Source organism: Artibeus jamaicensis, unplaced genomic scaffold (genome assembly GCF_021234435.1).
Source record: "Artibeus jamaicensis isolate MK-2021 breed Jamaican fruit bat unplaced genomic scaffold, CSHL_Jam_final contig_233, whole genome shotgun sequence".
Taxonomy (NCBI): domain Eukaryota; kingdom Metazoa; phylum Chordata; class Mammalia; order Chiroptera; family Phyllostomidae; genus Artibeus; species Artibeus jamaicensis.
The window spans coordinates 51,448,083-51,466,318 of record NW_026521486.1 but is presented as its reverse complement, the minus strand read 5'-3'; the positions used below and the strand labels follow the sequence as shown (position 1 = coordinate 51,466,318).

The window sequence follows — 18,236 nt, the reverse complement described above, 5'->3', positions numbered from 1 at the left end:
GGACCTGGCCTGCACAGGTGCGCCCCAGGAAGCACGAGGCTCGGCCCTTCCTGTAAACAGGCACGACTCCAACTAAATGTTATAGAAATTCTTTATTATTAGACAAAAATAGACTCTTTTCCCCCCTTTTCATGTGTTCCCACTCTGATCTCTCTGCTTAGGGGGGAAGGCAGAGGAGGGAGCACACGGCTCCCTACCCCTCTCCCGTCCCCCTGCCAGGCTGGGACCTGCCGCTGGGTGGAGCTGGCTCCTCTCCAGGGCTGATGTTGTGTAGGTGGGGCTGCCCTGGTCCCCTCCAGGGCACAACTGCTGGTGCCTCCTCACCCTTCACGTGCCCATCTCTGCTGTCTGCTCACGTGCAAGGTCATCTCATGGGCCATCCACTTGGCTTAGCAGGCTGGGGGCGGGGAAGGAGAGCAGTGTCCCAGGCCAGGGGCGGTGAGGGCTGTGGGGTGCTGGGAGGGCGCAGTGTTGCCGTGGGCTCTGAGCTGTGGCCTTCCTTCATTTTCTCTGGCCCAGTAGAACTTTGGTGATGAAAGTGACAATGGCGCCTGCAGGCTGATCAGGGTCCAGCTCTGCGAAGAGGTGACACACATTCTCCCAGGGGCTTCCTGGCTTCTTGGCCACGAAACCAAAGATCCTATAGGGGTACACAGGCAGGGTTGGGAGAGGGCTCTGCACCCCTCCACAAGGGACTGCAGAGCTGGGGTTGGGGAGGAAGGAGGCGCCTTGGTCGGTCCCATGTGGGGAAGAGGCTGCAGTAACGGGGAAGCTTACTTGGAGGTGGTCCCGTCGGGGTTGGCCCATCTGCAGAGGGAAGAGAGCTGTGAAGGCACATACCCCAGGGAATGGCTACCAAAGGAGCAGCTGGGGCAGGGACTGGTCTGTGGGGCTGTGGGAAGACAGGGTTGGGAGGGTCACCTCCGGTCCTGAGGGTCAGTGCTGGAGAAGGTGATGCTGTTCACCGGGTAATGGCGGCGAAAGAAGAGCCTGTGAAGAGGAGGGAGGGGGGAATCACCCAGAAATTGGGGTCCCAAGGATCTAAGCTTGGGGGGGTTCCCAGGGGCTCTGCACACATACTTCCTTTGGTTGTCTGTTAGCGTAATGCCCTGGGCTGAGACCTTGAAGTGGACAATGGCTGGCGTTGGGCGGGGGCTGCAGCTCAGGGCTGCAGAGCTGGCGCGGGCCACTGCCTGGGGGCCCGTCAGTGACTCGGTCTCCACAGAGGTCAGGTAGAGCACGCTGCAGGCTGTGTGGGCAAGAAGTGGGTTGGGAGGCACGGTCTGCCAGCCCCCAGATCTCTCTTCCCCTAGTCCCCCCACCCCACCAGCTTTGCACTTTCCCTGGCTAGCACTGCTCAAAACACATTAGCATCACATAAATAACCTGTTAAAAAAGCAGATTCTATGATTCCCTGAGATCTACAGTCAGAAACGCTAGACAGAGGCCTGAGAATCTGCATTCTAGTAAGCCCTCCTCCCCAGTCATCTCGTGTTCACAGAAGTTAGAGAACCTAGCCTGAGGGCCCCCTTACCCATCCTGCCTTTTGGGGTTTAAAGCACCTGCAGGGCCCACCTATCTCAAGGCCTGTCAGTGTCCTATGCCTCTTATCTGCAGTGCCCCCTCGGTGCCTAGGGAGAGGGACGGGCGGAGGCGGAGAACCCTACCGGCACCCTGACGCAGGAGATCTGCCGCCGTGCTCATGTTGGCGGGCACTGGGGCCTCAGGGGTCTCCTCCAGAGGATCTGAGGGGAGCAGCCAACAGGGCAGGTCAGCGGGGAGGGGGTGGCATTCCCTGGGAGCTGCAGGACTCCCTTTGCCGCCCCCAGGGAAGGCAAGCTGGGAGCCAGGCCCCCCCGGATTCTGCCTTTGGCGGCCATGGGTGGGGAGAGGTGAGAGAGCAGACAGCAGAGCACCCACCTTTGCTGGGGATGCGCAGGCAGCAGGGCAGGGACAGCGGGGAGATGGAGTGTTGGGAGACCAGGGCGGACAGGCTGCCTGCAGTGACAGGTGAGGAAACTCCTGGGTGCCCACGGAGAGCCCCAGCTTCCCCTCCACCCTCCTCTGGTCCCTTGGCCTCCCTAAACCAACCTGGTGTAGCCTCCCAGCCCCTGCTTCTCACCAAAGTAGGGCTCACTGGGACAGCCCTTGATCTTCACCCCCTTGGGCCCGGTCTCGATGAGAAAATGGCGGACCAGCTGTTCCAACGGGTCCCCTGAGAGGCCGGGAGAGGAGAGGAGAGGAAGCCTTTATCAGATTCCAGGTTCCTGCCTTCTATGTTGTTGGGATTCTTTCCAGAGCGTGAGAGTCACTTCCTGTCCCTCCCCGTCAGGAAGCGCTGTGGCCCACCATTCCTTGTCTTGCCTCTGTACCGGCCCCACTCCATTCCCCTTCTGGCTTGGGTTTGGGCACTGTGTACCTTTCCAGGGCTGTGCACTGGGTGGGGGTGTAGCCACCTTGAGGGCCAGCCCATAGGCTCCTTGGAATGAATGACTGTCCCTGATGAGGAAGGCTCCAGGGTCCTTGTCCTTCAGCAGGGCAATGGCTGGGGGAGCAGGAGGGGAGAGGTTCGCCCAGGGCTGACTGAGCCCCAGACAGCCACCCCTCTGCTCTGCCAGCCAGCTGGTTCCCCAGGCCCTCGCCCCGGCAATGTGGCAGTGCTGGGCACCCGGGTGCAGAAATGTAGCATTCACAGGGCAGTGGCCACGTTAATTCCAGCCCTCCTTGGGCAGAATCACCTGCTAACACGAAGCTCAGCTCAGAGTAAACACTGAGATGGGAGGAGGCAATAGGGTGACAACTGGAAGGCCGGGCTGGGTCTGAAGCCCAGAGAGAGCCCTGGAAGGCAGGAGTGGTGGGCAGGCTGGCTCCTCACCTTGGTCACGGGACAGGTGTGGCTTGTACCAGAACTTGGATGTATCCTGGACAAACTTGACGTTGCTCTGGCTCTCTTGCATGGGGGGCTCTAGGACAGGGAGGCACTGAGCTGCTTGGCCCCAGGGCTCCCAAGGCCCCGCACTGTGCCCCTCCCTGGAGAAGGGTCTTCCCGAGGTGGTTCCCCGCACCCTCTCCCTCAAGGCCTTCGTACCTGGAAGTTGAGGGGTGTTATCTGGGAGCTGGGGTGCAAAGGTGACATGGTGACTGGTGCCTCTGGCTGGTGGTGACGCCTGCTCTGGGCCCCAGGGGCCCGACTGCTGCCCAGGCCCCGGCAGGTGGCGTTTCTCGGGAAGGGGGGGCTGGGCGGGGCCACCGATGTCATAGGATGCCGCCAGGGGGAAGGCAGGCGTGGGTGAACTCTGAGGAGGCTCCGGGCTGGCCACAAGCCAGGGCATCTGGGTGGGTACCGGGGTGAGGGGGGACCCATCGGGGCTGTCTGGGGGCTCTCGAAGGCCCTGCCAGGGGGCGTGACGGAGGCCAGGCAGCGTAGTGGGTACGGGGGCCCTTGGACTGCTACCGCCTGAGCGGCCCCCTGGACTCCTCTCCTGAGGCCAGTCATTGGGCGAGCTAGGTGGGGAGGTTGGGGAGAAGGGGCTAGGGGCTGGAAGCTCAAGCCCACTTCTTGCTGGCAGCTCAGGAGGCTTCTCAGCATCTCCCTGGGATACAGGCAACAAGGCCTCGCCAGGACTCGGTCGCTGAGTGGGTGCCAGGGTGGGGGACCTGGCGTCTTGCCGTCGGGTGCTGCAGGGAGGGAGGGCAGGTGGTCAGCAGGGCCTCTGAGCCCCTGTTGTGAACTACCTCCATCCCACTCCAGCCTTCAGGGTCTACTTGGAAAAGGAGGAGCTTGCCTACCTTTCCTTGCCCTGGACCGGGCTGCTGGTGTGCAAGGGTGTAGAGGGACCAGACATCTCAGAAGAGGCACCGCACTGGGCATCTTGGGAGGACCGAGGCAGGGTGCCGTGCCTGCTGGGGCCCTCCCCCCAGGACGCTGGCTCAGGCGACTCTGCAGGGAAGGGGAGAGCAGAGGCCGTGAGCCAGGAACAGGCCTTCCATCTGGCTTAGCTCTTTCTTATTCTGTGCCTTCCCAACCATAGTCCAGAATCCTCCTCTGCCCCAGGCACTCCTCGCCCCAGTGCCCCTCACCTGCAGATGTCAGGGGTCCTGCTGGGGCCAGGTGCCCAGGCAGTGGATACCTGTCCCCTCCCTCTTCCGCAGGGATCTCGTAGCTCAGCTTCCTGGATGGTGGGTAGGGCGGGCTGCTCGGGGAAATGGAGCCAGCCCGTGGGGAGTGGGCACCAGGGCTGGGATACCTTCTGCCCTCGCCTGCAGAGCCACAGCTGTGAGGCACCCGGCCATACGCTGGGCAGTAACTGGGAACTGCTCCTCCGTAGCCATATGTCACCAGGGCAGGGTAGCCCGGATGCCCATACCTGCCTTCAGGGCACATGGTGTAGGAACAGCCCTCGTGCCCTTCCTCTCCTGCCTTGGGAGGCTTCAGGCAGCTATAGTCAGGTACTGGGGCATGGTGATGCCCGCAAGCTGGCACCAGCAGGGGCAGTGGGTGCCCAGACCGCACCGGGTGCAGAAGAGGTTTTCCAGCCTTGCTGGCCCACCGCTCTCCAGCCTCCCTCTCAAGCCGCAGCCCATACAGAGCTGTTGTGGGCAGTGCCAGCTTCTCTTCACAAGCAGGGCAGGAGCACAGGGAAGGCAGACCAGGGTCCTCCAGGATCACCACTTCCCGGTAGCCTGGGGGGCGGTAGCTGAAGTCCCCACTGGTTGGCTTCCCCAGCTCAGGAGGGTAGGGGTATGGCCCCTCAGACAGCGATCTGCAGAGGCGCCTCTTCTCTACGGAGGCATCGGCATAGCTCTGGGCGGGTCCCTCGTACCCCCTATAGGGCAGCCGCCGCCTCTCCAGGGTTCCCTCTGGCTGGTAGTATCCTCCATTGGGGACCCCGCAAGGTTCCCGGTAGCCCTGGCGGCAGGAGCAATGGCGGCTGAGGGCAGGTCTGTGACCTGAATATGTTCCGAGGTGGGCACCTCCACCTGCAGGCGACTGTTCTTCATCATCCAGGATAGCTGTCTCACGCCCAGCCCCCCGTCCCCCACTGGCCACGCCGCAGCCTCCCAGGAGGCGCTCTAGCTCCTGGCGCTCAGCAGCTGTTGGGGGTGGCCGGCCAGGGGACTCTGTGGCTGGCTCCGCGGTGAGTGTGGATGAATGGCCGGAGTCGCTGCTGACGGACAGCAGCGGGGGTGCGGGCGGCTCTGGAGAGGGTGCCGGCGGGGTCTGGCGGGGGGTCCGCTGCACCTGGGCATAAGGACTGCCATCTAGAGGGCCACGGGTGTGGGTCAGGGAGCCTAGGTGGGGAGAGGAGCAGGAAGGGTGCACAGGCAGCAGAGAGGGTGGGAGAGAGAGAGAGGAAGAGAGAGACTTAATAAGAGGTGACAGCCCTGGAGACTCCAGCTCAAGAGGTGTCCCTTGGGAGGCGGGTTGTCTGGGGAAGACGGTGTGCACCCCCAAACCTCCATTTCCCACCTCCCCTGCGCCACCACACGCACCATCCACACTGTCCTCGTGGTGCTGGTTGAAGTTCTCGTAGGAGTCCCAGCGCACAGCGGGCTCTGCTGTGTTGTAGTCAACAGTGACTGAGGGGTCGTTCCGGGGGGTGCTGCCTGTGGAAGACCGCAGTGGTGAGGAGCAGGGGGACAGCCTTCAGCCTTGACCCCAGGATCTGCTCTTACCTTTGATTTTCTCAGGGCTGGAGGAGAAGATGAATTCCACCGAGGCTTGGAAGGGGAACCTCTCGTCTGTGAACAGTGGACAGTGAGAAGCCAGGTCCCTGCCTGCCCGTGTGCCCGCCCTCCCCCAGGCTCTAGCCCTCAGACCACCTGTCCCCCACTCACCAGTCCAGGCCTCATCCAGCTGGTCCTTGGGAAAGGTGAGACGTGGGCCATGGATGGTGCATGTGTGGAACTGGACTCGGAACACAAGAGTCCGGTCTGTCCCCCGGCCACCCTTGTGATAGCATGTCACCTGGGTGAGGGATGCTGGGATCAGGCACTCATGTCCACTTACACTTCCTCTCTGCTTCCACCCTGGAGACTGCCTGGCCACAGCTCTGCTCTGCCTCAGCCTCAAGGTGACTCATCTAGGGGACTCCTTTTTCACTGTCCAATCTGGATTGAATTCACAATTCGCCAGAGACTGTGCTGCTGGCAGGAGACGACCACCCCTCACCCCATCTCCAGAACTCCTTGTGGCCAAGGCCCCCTCACCATGACATCGCCTTTGAGAAGGAGGGCTGGTTCCAGGCTGATGCAAAGCTGCTGGGGACCAGGGCCTGCAATGTGACTGTGGAAGAGAGGAGAAGGCACAGCTGAAGGTCCTTGGGCTCAGGGCCGCTTGTGAAGGGTCAGGAGGGAGCTGGGAGCTGGGTGTCTGAGCCCTGAGTGAGAGACCTTTAGCTGAGCCTCAGCTTCCCCATCTGTAAAGTAGATTCCATGGTGATATTGGTTTTCAGGTACAATGGCTAGAGCTGGAGGCCCCAGTGTCTGGAGAGGCTGGAGAAACGGGGTCTGAGGTCCAGGGGAGCAGGGGCCTGGGAACACAGCACTCACTAGATTCCAGATGTGTAGACAAGCTGCATGGACTGGTAGATCTTGAGGAAGGGCTGAAAGCCTGGGGGGCAAGAGGGCACATGAGAGGTGCTTAGTTGGAGGGGTGAGGGAATGGCCCCCCCATGGAGTACATCCCAGGCAGATTCACCTGTGCCAGGTTCAAAGGCTGGCAGCACGGGCACCAGCACATGGTGTAGGAAGAGAGGGCTGCTGTTCATTCTGATGGAGCCAGAGAGCAGGCCGCTGAAGTAGTTGATATATCTGGTGCGGGGTGGGGGTGGGGGTTAGGTCAAGAACATAAGCCCCTTCCTCTGGTGGTCCCGTTGTAGCATTTCACCCCCACCCACCCTTGGAAGTCCCGCCCTTTTCCGCAGTACTTCCCTTCCATTCCAGCCACCAAAAAGCTCTTCCCTGCATCTCACCTGAATCCTTCTCGCTGCCTCAAAGGTTTTATACTTGCTGTCCCCTTTGCCTAGAATGCTCTTCCCTCAGACCTTATAGAGGCAGGCCCTGCAAGTCTCTCTTTATCATAAGACTCCACTTTATTTTCTTCATAGCACTTGTCATCACCAAAAATGATCTTTCCTATTTATCACAGGTTTACTGACTTCTACTCTACTCTGTAAGAGCAAGGACCTTGTCCATTCTGCATTCTCAGCACTTGGCACAGTGCCTGGCACATCACAGGTATAGCATTAAAGTGTGTGATGTGCATGACAAGAACTTGGGCTTGGTGGCTATGGATCCTCCGGCCCATCCGCACCCGGGCTGCTCACCGGCGCTGGGAGGGCTGCAGCTCTGCGGCCACTTTGTCCTCGCAGAACTTCCGCATGGTGAGAGTAGCCAGTGCCTGGTCTGCCCTGGGGAGGGCAAACAAGTACAGGGGGATGAGGGGCTTGTCTCCATCCTGGTCTCCTATCCCTAAGCCCAGGGGAGGGTGAGGGGGATGACCCCCAAGTCTAGAGGAAGCCTAGAGTGCTGGTAAAGAGAACCAGAAACCCCACATACAGTCACTTTACTAGTTGTTGGACCTCAAATAATTGTTCCCTGAGCTTTAGTTTCCTCATCTGTAAAACGGTACAATAAGACCATGTTATGGGTCGAATCGTGTCCCCAGGCAAAAGATATGTACCTCAGAATGTGACCTCATTTGGAAATAGGGTCGTTGCAGATGTAATTAGTTAAGATGTCATACTGGAGTAGGGTGAGCCCTTAATCCAATATGATTGGTGTCCTCAGAAGAAGAGAAGAGAGAGACAGGAAGAAAGTCAAGTGGTGACGGAGGCAGAGTGGAGCGATGCGGCTGCAAGCCAAGGACCGCCGGGGACTGCTGGCCGCCACCAGCAGCTGGAAGGAGGCAAGGACGGGCTCTACCCAGAGTCTCAGAGGAGTGAGGCCTGCTGACACCTCGATTTTAGACTGCCAACCTCCAGAACCAAGACAGTACATTTCTGTTGTCTTAAACCACTTAGTTTGTGGCACTTTGTTACTGCAGCCCCAGAGAGCTGTGGTGAAGTACAAGTGAGAAGAAGGAGGTGGCGATGGTAAATTTATTGTAAACGGCTCTCTGAACACAGAGGTAGGGCTTAAGAGGGCATGCGCCGTTCGAGGGCCAACTGGAGGAAGGGCCACTGGGGAAGGGGCCACTCAAGGGCGGGGAGCCTCACCCTGCAGAGATCTTGCTGTAGTGCATGTAGGCAGAGACGATGACCCCGAGCTTGCTCTTGCTCCCCTGAGGACAGACACAGGGATGGAGAGCCTGCTGGAGCTCCAGGCTGGGGGCCCCTCAGCCCTGCAGACCCGAAGTCACAGCCCACCTTGCAGTACAGTACGACCACGTGCTGTGGGTCAGCACTGAGCCAGGTCTCCATGGCTTTGCAAATGGAGCAGAGCTTGTCCAGGGGGGGTGCGTGCATCTCAGGCCAGCCAAAGTCCTGTACCTGGGTGGGGGGCAGAGGGGTGAAACTGGGAGTGGGGGCCACGAGTGAAGATAGGTGGAAAAGGGACAGGGTGTACGGGTCTGGGGCAAGGTGAGACCCTTGGCTGTCCAGGACAGCCTCAATACTCTCTGCACCAGCATAGTGGGTTGATACCCACTGCACCGCGCTTCGTGGTGTCTCAAGCATATGTCATATGGGAAAGTGCTTAAGGGGAAAATAGATGCCAGTTGCTTCTGTTAATGACCAGGAGGTTGGGGGCTTCTGGGGTGGGGATGATTCGGTTTAATGGCTTTAATCCCCTCCTACCTTGGGGTTTAGGCGGGTCAGGTCATGTCTTTTTTCTGAAAGGTTGAAGAGCTGTAAGAAAGGTGGGGAGGCTTTAGACCTGATGCAGTGAGGCGCAGTGATGCTTGGAGGTGGTATCACCCGCTGTGACCCTAAGAGTCTCTCCAAAATGAGGAGGTTGCAAAGGTCCTGCCCCGCTGTGATAGACAGGCCAGGTGCAGGTTCCAACTGCGGGTCCCTACCCACTAGACCCCATCTGGCCCCTCCTCCGAGGGCCTGACGTCATGGTTCAGCCCGGCCCATCTGGACCTCCCAGACCTCTCATTGGCTGACTGCGGTAGGCCCCGCCCCTCACCAGGTACTTGTCTCGGTGCTTGGATTGCAGCACGTGAGCCAGCTCTCGCAGGTGGCTCTGGTGTCTCTCCTCGTCGGGGCGCGCAGGGAAGGCGGCGGCCAGGATCCGCTCAGTCACGTAGGTGAGGTCCAGGTCCCAACGGCGCTCCATGAGCGGGTCCAGGCTGAAGCTCCTAGAATGAGTGAACCTGCGTGAGGAACAGAAGGGCGGGCTTCCGGAGGGGGCTGGTGTGATGGAAGGGTGTCTGGCCGGCTGCAGGTGAGGTTTCCAGGGTCCTGAGGGTGGGTAACCGCTTGGGGGCATGAGACTGTCCCGAAGAACTTTGCTGGGGGCCACTGCCTTGGGCTGAGTGAGGAGTGGAGTCTGCGGAATGGGCTCAAGTGGGACCACCTCCGGCGCCCTCACCTACCGGGGCAGAGTGCTGCGCTGCTTTGAGTGATTCAGAGACTTGGTGGATCCCTGGTGGACGAGATGAGATGATGAGCAAGCATCTCTTCGGGTGTCCCCCCGAATCTAGGATCCCCACTCCAGAGCTTCAATTACTTTTGTCCTCGGAAGAAACCTTACTCGAAGAGCCTCCTGCTTCCGCCCCCACCCCGCCCTGTCCAGCATCACCTTACCAGGTGCTCTACGCGCCTCACCGGGGCCGTGTTTCTCCGCTGGAGGGAAATGGGGTGAGAGGGAAGTGGTTAGGGCAGGAGCAAAGACCAGTGGAGGCCTGGGGAAGGTGGAGGCGGCCTGCCAGCGTCCCTGTGAGGGCTGTATTGAACAAGGGGAGAGGAGTCCTAGCCCCCAGCAGGCTCAGAGGACAAAAGCAGAGGGCTCAGACATTTTTTCCCTCTCGGGATGACCAATATCCACAGCAGTTCATTCAAGGTAACCCTCTAGGGGGTGGCCCTCTGTGGCCACCAGCCCTTTGGACTCTACAGCCAGGTTCCTTGCCTCCCACACCCCATCCCAGAGCACACTCACCAGCTCTGCAGGAGGCAAGGCTTGACAGGATGAAGTCACCTGGAAGGAGACCCGAGTTGGGGGCTAAGCTCCTGGTGAAATGGGCTCTCCTGGCCTTAAGGATGGGGCCACCCCTGAGCTTCGGTATGGTGGAGGGGCTGTCAGGAGATGGGTGCAGGCTCCAGCTGAAGTTCTTCTGTTTAAGGGAGCCTCCCCTCCGGCCTCTAGGTCCCTCAGCCTGGGCCCCCCACTTGTTGCTCTTGGCTCCCAGCCCTGTGCCCACACAGACCCCCATTCATCCAGCTGCAGGGCAGAAGTTATATATAGAGCCATGCAGGCAGGCCATGGCCAGGGACGGACACTGGCCTCTTTCACCGGGAGACCCCGCCCCTGGGCATGTAGCTTCCCCAAAGCTGGCTCTGTGGGCCTGGGAACCCCTGCATTGCAGGAGGGGGACCAGGGAATCTCCTTGGAGATGGGGCTATCTCAGGTCCCCAGTGGACAGTGGTGCTATCAACAGTTTGCACCTTCTACCTAGCTTCTCCAGGGCCCAGGATGAGACCCACCCAGGCATCCTGAGGTCCCTTCTCCAGAGGGAAGGCACAGCCCATCCGGCTGCCCAGTCTCTGAAATCCTGCTCTCACCCACCAACCCCACCCTTCCTCCTCCTCATTCATTCCCCACCCCCCACCCTCTTGCCAGCTGCAGCCCGGGCATAGCACCAAGACAAATGCTGTCTAGCTGTCCACTTGCCTGGGCCAGCCCTTCAGGGGGTGGAGTAGGGTGGTTCTTAAAGGGCCCAGTACAGCACCCTCTCCCATCTCAGCAGGGGTTCCCCAGTGATGGAGGAGTGGAGGGTTTATGCTGGTGTGGCTGCATAAGCCTGTTTCAGAGGAGGAGGGAACCCCAGTCCCTTCTCCCCCTCCAGGTACCCACCTTGGCTTCACATTTTCTGTGCGTGGCCACCCTGCAGACTAGGGAGGGATAGGGAGAGTAGGGGTTAGCAGAGGTCTTCTGGGGCAGTGGAAGGAGTGACCCTCTTCCATCTCCCCAGGCCCTGGAACCAGACCCTGGGACTTCCAGAACTCCACTGCATTATGGTGGAGTTGGGGAGCAGGGGTAGAGAATGGCGGTGAGGTACTACTGCCCAGGTTGGGATGGGAGGGAGCCAGGGTAATGTTCTAGAGTGGGTGGGGGCGAGGAGGAAGGGAGAAAAGGAAGCCCCCAGTCACAGGTCAGGGTGGGAAGTCCTTGTACTGGCGTCTCCTGCGTTTCTGGGGGTGTTTGTCATGGGGAACAAGGGCTGTTTGGAGGGGAAGCAGCTGCCCCTCGGCTCCTGTGTTGCCCAGAGGAGGGCAGCATGCGTACTGTTTATGTTCTGTGCGTCTGCTGGCTGGAGCTGCGTGACACAGTGGTGGTGGGTGGAGGCTCTCAGAGACACAGAGCGGGGTGCCTCACCTCTGCATGACACTCCTGTCCCATCGATGGTCACCTTACACACTGCACAGACCGGTGGTTTCTTCCGAAAAACCTTCTCCCGGAAGCTGTGTGGCTCAGCTTTTCTAGGCTAGGGGTGGAGGGACAGGCAGACGGAGGTGTCCGTTCCCAGTGGGCCCAACTCCTGGGCCGGGCCTGGGCCTTAGCACTACTGGTTCCTTTCTTTCTCCAGCCCAACTGAAGTCCCTAAACTCATAGGACACACTTGGCCACAGCTGTTTCCGGCCAGTTGTGGGGCCTGTCCTTGACAGTGCATGGAATCTGGCCCCTTGCGTCACCCTTGCTGGGTCAGCTCCTCCCCAGGGGATCACTTAGGTCCCTCACGTGGCCCTGGTGTGTGATATCCTTGTGGTCACTGCCCCTCCCCCGCAAACCTGAGGGCTCTCTTCCTGGGGGGGGTGCTGTCCTCTCTGAGGCCCCCTGTTTCTCCTCCCATCTTGCCCTCCCCAGATGAAGGCCCAAGTGCAGAGTGAGCAGCAGGGGGGCCAGGAATGAATGTAGGAGGATGGTCACACAGCAGCACCCAGACTGACCTGGCAGGAGTGGCCTCAGCCAGTCCTGCTTCCCTGGCTCCTGTCCCCAGGCTCTAGGCAGCTGACATGCTCTCCCCCGCCCCCGCCCCCCCTCCCAAGAACAACATGTTTACTCATTGTGCACTGAAGCTGCAGGCAGCAGTTGTGTAAGAAGGGGGGGGGGGAATGCTGGAGAGGCAGACAGAAGCATGACACTGGGGAAAATATGTAGCTGTCTCCTCGCTGCTTCTGGATATAGTGAGCACCCCATCATGTCATTTGAGAAAGCTCAAGTGGGATTCCAGCACTGAAGCGGGGAGGGGTGGGCCAGATGTTGTGTGGATGTGGGCCCCTCCCCACCCAGAGGTGCAGTGGGGCAGGAGGCTGGGATGCTCCCTCATGGCCCACGCCTACCTCAGTCCCATCCGTCCCACTGTGATTCATTCCTCCCATCCTCTGTCTGGGGACCATTTGCCTCCTTGCCTCTACTCTCCTACCCATTTTTCTCCTCTGGAGTTCAAGTTCCTGTTCCCTTCCCTTATATAGTATTATCTCATGCTGCTTTTGCGGTAAGGCTGAACAAATGTGGGGAAAGAGAGTGATGGGGTCTCCAGGCCCTCCAGCTGCTTGGGGACCCAGGCAGCACTTCTGGTCTCTTGACTGTCTGTCCCTGAAGGAGCTGGATTAAAGCAGCAGCTGAACTCTCCTAAATGGGACTGAACTTGCTGGACCCGCTAGGAAACCTGGGTGCATTTGGCACGAGCGTGCACACGGACAGCGTCAGCAGAAAGCAAACCCCCTGTGTCTCAGGCACCCCTGAGACTGAGGCCTGGCTGCCTCCCTCCCTTCCTTGCCACTGCCCACCCCATTTCCCTCAAACTTCTCAGCTTGGGTTTGGCCTTATTCTGGAGCTCCAGGGTGGTACTGGAACAGTCCTACAATGAAGTATCCCTAGCAGGTGTAGAGGGCCAGGATCCCCCAGGGTTGGTCTGGGCTGGGGTAGGGAGGTGATAGACGAGCCAAAGCTGATACCGGTTCTGCTCTAACCCAGACTTCTGCTGCTCGTGCCACAGCCCTGGCCACAACCAAAGGGGCAGAGAAAAGCGGAGATGCAGGGCAGGGGAAGAAGGCTGAGGAAGAGGGTCTGGCCTGGGAATCTGATCTCCCGGCCCCTTCCCCCACTGCCCACACCTCCACCCTTGCCCCTCCTTTGCCCAGCTGGTGGGCACTCCTACCCTGCTGGTGGCCCGGCTGCTGTCCCTCCTCCCTAGGGCTCTGAGCAGCCTCTCCACGGGGCCGCTGGACTTCATGGTGTCTCTCTGGCTGGGGTGCCGGCCACAGGCCCCAAACAATGCTGGGGCCTGGCCCGGGGCTTCCTGGAAGCGGCCTGGCTGAGGCAGCCGCTTCCCCTGGGTGGAGGGTAGGCTGTCTGGCTGGTGTGAGGAGAAGCCCAGCCCTGGAAGCGGAGGGGAGTACAGGCGGGAAGGGGGCAGGTCGCTACTCCAGGAAGTGGGGTGGGGGGGAGGATGTGGGGGAGGCCAGGAGATCAGATTCCCAGGATCTACCCTGCTGGGAGTGTCAGCCCAAGATCTTTTGCTCCCTCCCCACAATCCCCTTGCTCTGCAGCTTCCCCAGGCCCAGGGATCTACCCTATCAAGGGATCTGCAAGAAACCTGAGATCCAGTCTCCTCCCCCCACCCCGCCCCACCCTGTGTGGTGGGGCAGGGTGGGAATTTAGGTCTCATGGTACGGCTTAAGGGCGGGCGGTGGCAGGGAACACCAAGTCCTGTCCAGGCCAGCCTCCCGGCCTGAACTCTCAGGCTCTCTGGGGACTTCCTGTGGGAGGTGGGGGGAAGGGATCTAGGAATCACGATCCTGGCTAGCCCAGGATCTGAGGATCAGGAGTGCATCCTGAGGGTCAGAAAAAATGGGACCAAAGTCCAGCTTCCTGCCTCAGTTTTACTGGTTGTGAAAAGGGAAACACGCATGCTCCCTCCTTCCCCCGTTCACACTGGAAGGAAAATTCCAGGCAGAAGGCTGTTTTGCCCACAGGAGTGATCCATTCTCCTACTCCAGCCCAAGGCATTTGAGGTCCTTCTCCTGACAGCCCCCAGCAGCTCTGCTTCTGACACAGTCTTCCACTCACTCATTTTCTGGGCTGGTTTCCACCCAGCTTCTCAGACCCCTGGTCCCTCTTTGGAGTCCTGCCACTTAGGTCCTCCAGCCTAGGCCCTAGGGCTGCCCCTTCCCCAGAGCCTGGGTACTACCTTCATGGCTCTCCTTGCTCTGCTGTCCTTCCTGAGCAGCTATCCTGGGACCTGAGGACTTGACAGGAGGCCCCCCTCCCAGCACAGACTACACACCCCTCCATGGGCCTCCTGCCTCCCTCCTGGGAACATGGCCAACTTCCTGTCCCAGGAGTCTAGGGAAGGAGCTGGATTTCGGCCTTGGAAATGGGGAAAGAAATCTTCCCAAAATATAAGGGGTTCATGGCCTGAGGGGTCCTCAGCCCTAAGCCTTGGAGAGTAGCCCCTTGAACATGCAAGAGCTGTCACTTGAAAGAATGTGCAAATATCGCCAACCTCCCACTGCCCCTCATTTGCATGCTATTTACTGAATGTGCCAGAGCTCAGGCAACTCCCCCAGCTCTGGCATCTCCCACCAGGTCCTTCGACTTCCCTCTGCCTCCCTCTTGCTCCTGGGGCTGGTCTCATGCTGACTTCTCTGGATGAGTGTGTCCTTATGGGAGCCCACTTAGGACACTTCCGTGGACCTGCCTGGTCTGGGCCCAGCCTGAGGCTTCTCTCAGAAGCTCTAATTCTTCCAGGTCAGGAAGTCTGTCCCCAGGGTACCTTGCCCAGAGGGATGCATCTGAGTGGCAAAGTTTGGGCCCCCAGCTTGTAACTGGAGAGGGGCACTGGCTGTACAACCCACTCCCACCCCACCAGCTCTGGCCGGGTCCCAGGACATTCCAGGCCCCTGGCCAGTGTGGGCAACTGGGCCTGGCCTCATCTAGTCCCCAGCCCTGCTGGGGGGAGGAGGGACACGGTGGTAGGGTAGGTAGGTGGCCTTTCTCTGCCCCTATTGTCCAGGACCCCTCCAGCATGCTGCTTTCTACTGCTCCCTCCAGAGGGGCTGAAAGTTCCCTCACCTAGCAGTTGCCCTCATCTGCAGCAGGTCTGCAAACATCTTCTGACCCTCACTCTTTTCTCCTGGGGGGTCGTCACTAACATCTGTTACTGGGTGGCAAGAGAAGCATGGGTTTGTGTCCTTCCCCACCTTGTGGGGCACCTTTGAGGGAAGATGGAGACAGCACTGCTTCCTCAGCCTGTGCTGAGAGGAAAAGTAGCTCATTGGGACAGGGCTGGGAAGGCATTGCCAGACCCTGGAGGACCCTGGCCCTTCTCCTGCCTGAAACATTCCAGTCTGTCAGCCTCTCCCCCAGCCTGGTCCCCATCTCACACTGAAGCCTTGGGTTTGTTTGGAGAACCCCCTCCACCCGCACTCCCCCTTCCTGGAAATAGCTGTGGTTGGATGAGAGGCTAGGAGCCTGGCTGCCACAGAGAAGGGGTGAGGCCCAGGGAAGGAGAGAGGGGCGGAAGGCGGGGTCTATGGTTGTGCCCAGGGGGATCTGGAGAAGAGAGGAGCAGCACAAGGGGGCCCGAGGAGTGAGGCTGGAAAGTGGAAATAAGCCTCTTCTGTGTCTGCTTTCTGCCTCAGTTTCCCAGGTGTGAAGTCATAAAGAAAACCCTCGCAAACATTCCCAGGCCAAGGCCTCAACTCAACCCCCAGTTCCCGCCAAGTCCCGGGCCTCCCTGCTGGGTAACGTGTCCCACGGCGCTAGAGGAGCGGTGCCTGGTGCGGGCGGGAAGTGCGTGGCCTGACTGAGCAATGCCGTGCCTGGGGGGCGTGTGCGTACAAGTACGAGTGAAGGCATGACAGCCCCTACTGGAGTGTGACTGCGGCCCGCACTCCGCCTCCTGGTCACCTTCCAGGCTGCCAGCTGTTTCGGCTCGCAGCGACCCACCGATCTCCAACTCCGAATCCAGGGGCGCCAGCCGCGCTCCCCACCTCCCGCCCCCCCTCGAGCCCCAGCAGTGGGCGCCCCGCGCCCCCTGGCGACCGCCCCCGGCACTGTCCCTAAGCAGTGACGCACAGGCCACCGCCCTCCCGCCCAGCACCGCGCGGCCACTCACCTGTGGGGGGCGCCCAGCAGGGCGGGGGCGCGGTGGGGCGGGGCAGCAGCAGCAAGGGGAGCCCCCGGGCCAGCCCATCTCGGCCCGGCCCGCGCAAAGCGGCCGCGCGGGAGGCGCCGGAGGCGGGAGCGGGTGCCGCGCTCCAGGGCTCCCTCCCGCCCCGCCGCCCGCACCGCCCTCTCCTCCCTCCCGCGCTGTTCTCCTCCCTCCTGCCCCGCTCCAATCCCCACCTTCCGCCGGCTCCCGCCCCTTGTCCTCCTCCTCTTTCCCTACTTTCCCCACCTTCTGCGAACCCGGCTCACAAAAGAGCTGAGGGGAAAGAGCGCAGAGATTCCTAGAGACTCGGAGACAGAAAGACTGAGAGATGGGGAGAGATTTTGAGGAAGGTGGACACAGAGGACAGAGGCCCAAAACACACACGAACCAGACAGATGCAGAAGAAAAGCTGGACACAGGTCCAGAAGCTCTACAAACAACATAGAGAACTACCTCGCCCTTTCTCAGACTGGCCTCTCCATAGGAGTGTATTTGGGTTTGGGCCTGACCCCAAAATGTGGACCCATCCGCGGCCTGCCCTGGTGGAGCTTGCACCACCTAACCACGGCAGCACTGGATTCAGATGAAGATACCTAGTGTCACCTATGTCCCAAGTCTCTGGACACCCTTCTCTGGTCCTCTGCCTCATGGGAGACTTCTCAGGGGTCACCTGTTCTCCCCTGTCAAAGGACTTAGCTGAGGAGGGCCTACACATCCACATCCTCCGTCCCCCGCCTCCAACACTCACTAAGCAGCTCCAGTCAGCCCATCTAATGCCCTGCTTTGGAGCTGGACATCCACTCCCACTCTGCAAATGACTTCTACTAAATAGTTCCTCACATTTAACTCAAGTCCCAGGCTTCCAGTGGATGTGGAAGTTCATTCTGTGGTTTAACATCATTAACATCATTCCCCACCCCCTGTCCGCTCACCTCCCCGCCCCCCACAGTGTCTGGATCTGGTACTGGATAGAAACTTCCTGGAATTGACTAAGGGGCCATCAAGTTGGTTTGAGTTGTGCCACCCTGGAGGGTAAGGTAAAGGGAAGGGACGTCTTTCTAGAAGCTCTGAATCCATTTCCATTATCAGATTCCCCAATGTTCTTCAGCAATGAGCACGTCCTGAAACTTTCTCCCCTCCTCCTCCCTACTGGATTTTCCATGATGAAACAGGGCGGGGGTGGGGGTGGGGGAGGCAGACTCTGAAGAGTCCGTGCCCAGGGCTCAATGCCAGTGTCTCCTCAAAGCAGCCAGTACCACCAGCTCTAAGGCCCTCCATCCCTGCGACCTTTCTGTGCTCATCTTGCTTTTGTTAAAGGCTGGGAAGTTTGGTTTTGATTAAGGGGAGTGGAGTACCTGATTCCAATCTGGTGGCAAGGAAGAGGCTGTGAACCAGCACATGGTGACAGTGTGGGTCCCCCAGAGACTGGCATTTGGGAGGGGTGGATGTTGCTGGGACTAGGGAGCCTTAATCTTAGTGCTCTTGGCTGAGTTGGTGTCCAACAGGCAGTCACAGAGGTTAGAGCAGTCACGGGGTCTGGGGAAGGGCTTGGGGATCTGAATAGAGCTGGGGAGGGAGGAGGCTGGGAGGAGAGGTAGGAGTTAGGAGAGCAACGGGGACCAGAGGCTACTGGGGTGGGGGTGGGGTTGAAGATCATTCTATGTATTTTGGCAAGATTTAATTATGTAATCAAGATATATGTACTGTGAAAATTTGTTGCTTTTTTGGGAGGGGGGAGCATGCACTAGTTCTTTTAACATCTTGTCTTCCCAGGGTTCATTAGAGTCTTTGGTTGCTACTGGGGTGGGTTCTTCTCTCCAAAGGACAGACTGGGACTGAACAGAGAGGCACTTGACTGAATCTCAGGGCTACCGCCTCACACTCACACTGGTGTTGCTGCCCCTGAAGAGGA

At 59.7% G+C, this 18,236-nt stretch overlaps 1 protein-coding gene across 5 annotated transcripts; it reads right to left on the bottom strand.

Moving 5' to 3' along the window:
• Nucleotides 1–77: 77 nt before the first annotated feature.
• Nucleotides 78–16,463, bottom strand: TNS2 (tensin 2). 5 transcript variants are annotated; one of them, XM_037137521.2, is made up of 29 exons: nt 16,289–16,462; nt 11,542–11,650; nt 11,020–11,057; nt 10,105–10,143; nt 9,753–9,791; nt 9,542–9,591; nt 9,133–9,304; nt 8,799–8,849; nt 8,370–8,492; nt 8,220–8,284; nt 7,329–7,412; nt 6,701–6,813; nt 6,553–6,613; nt 6,211–6,286; nt 5,839–5,968; nt 5,677–5,742; nt 5,494–5,607; nt 4,081–5,292; nt 3,790–3,940; nt 3,089–3,678; nt 2,876–2,965; nt 2,420–2,545; nt 2,123–2,215; nt 1,921–1,998; nt 1,668–1,745; nt 1,081–1,249; nt 922–990; nt 778–807; nt 78–640 (listed from the first exon to the last, which is right to left on the bottom strand). In XM_037137521.2, the coding sequence occupies exons 1-29, from the start codon at nt 16,364–16,366 to the stop codon at nt 502–504; spliced, it is 4,233 nt and encodes a 1,410-aa protein (XP_036993416.2). In that variant the 5' UTR covers nt 16,367–16,462; the 3' UTR covers nt 78–501. The 5 variants fall into 5 exon arrangements, with proteins under 5 accessions (XP_036993416.2, XP_036993418.2, XP_036993417.2 ...); XM_037137523.2 differs by having other exon boundaries at nt 9,774–9,791; XM_037137522.2 differs by lacking the exon at nt 16,289–16,462 and adding an exon at nt 13,328–13,701.
• Nucleotides 16,464–18,236: the final 1,773 nt, after the last annotated feature.

Excerpts from the sequence above, each read along its gene's own strand:
- TNS2 (XM_037137521.2), bottom strand. The coding sequence starts at position 16,366 with ATGGGCTGGCCCGGGGGCTCCCCTTGCTGCTGCTGCCCCGCCCCACCG. Across the intron at positions 9,305-9,541 it reads CAGCGCAGCACTCTGCCCCG|GAGCTTCAGCCTGGACCCGC; the intron begins GTAGGTGAGGGC and ends CACTCATTCTAG. Across the intron at positions 8,493-8,798 it reads TGACCCGCCTAAACCCCAAG|GTACAGGACTTTGGCTGGCC; the intron begins GTAGGAGGGGAT and ends CCCCCCACCCAG.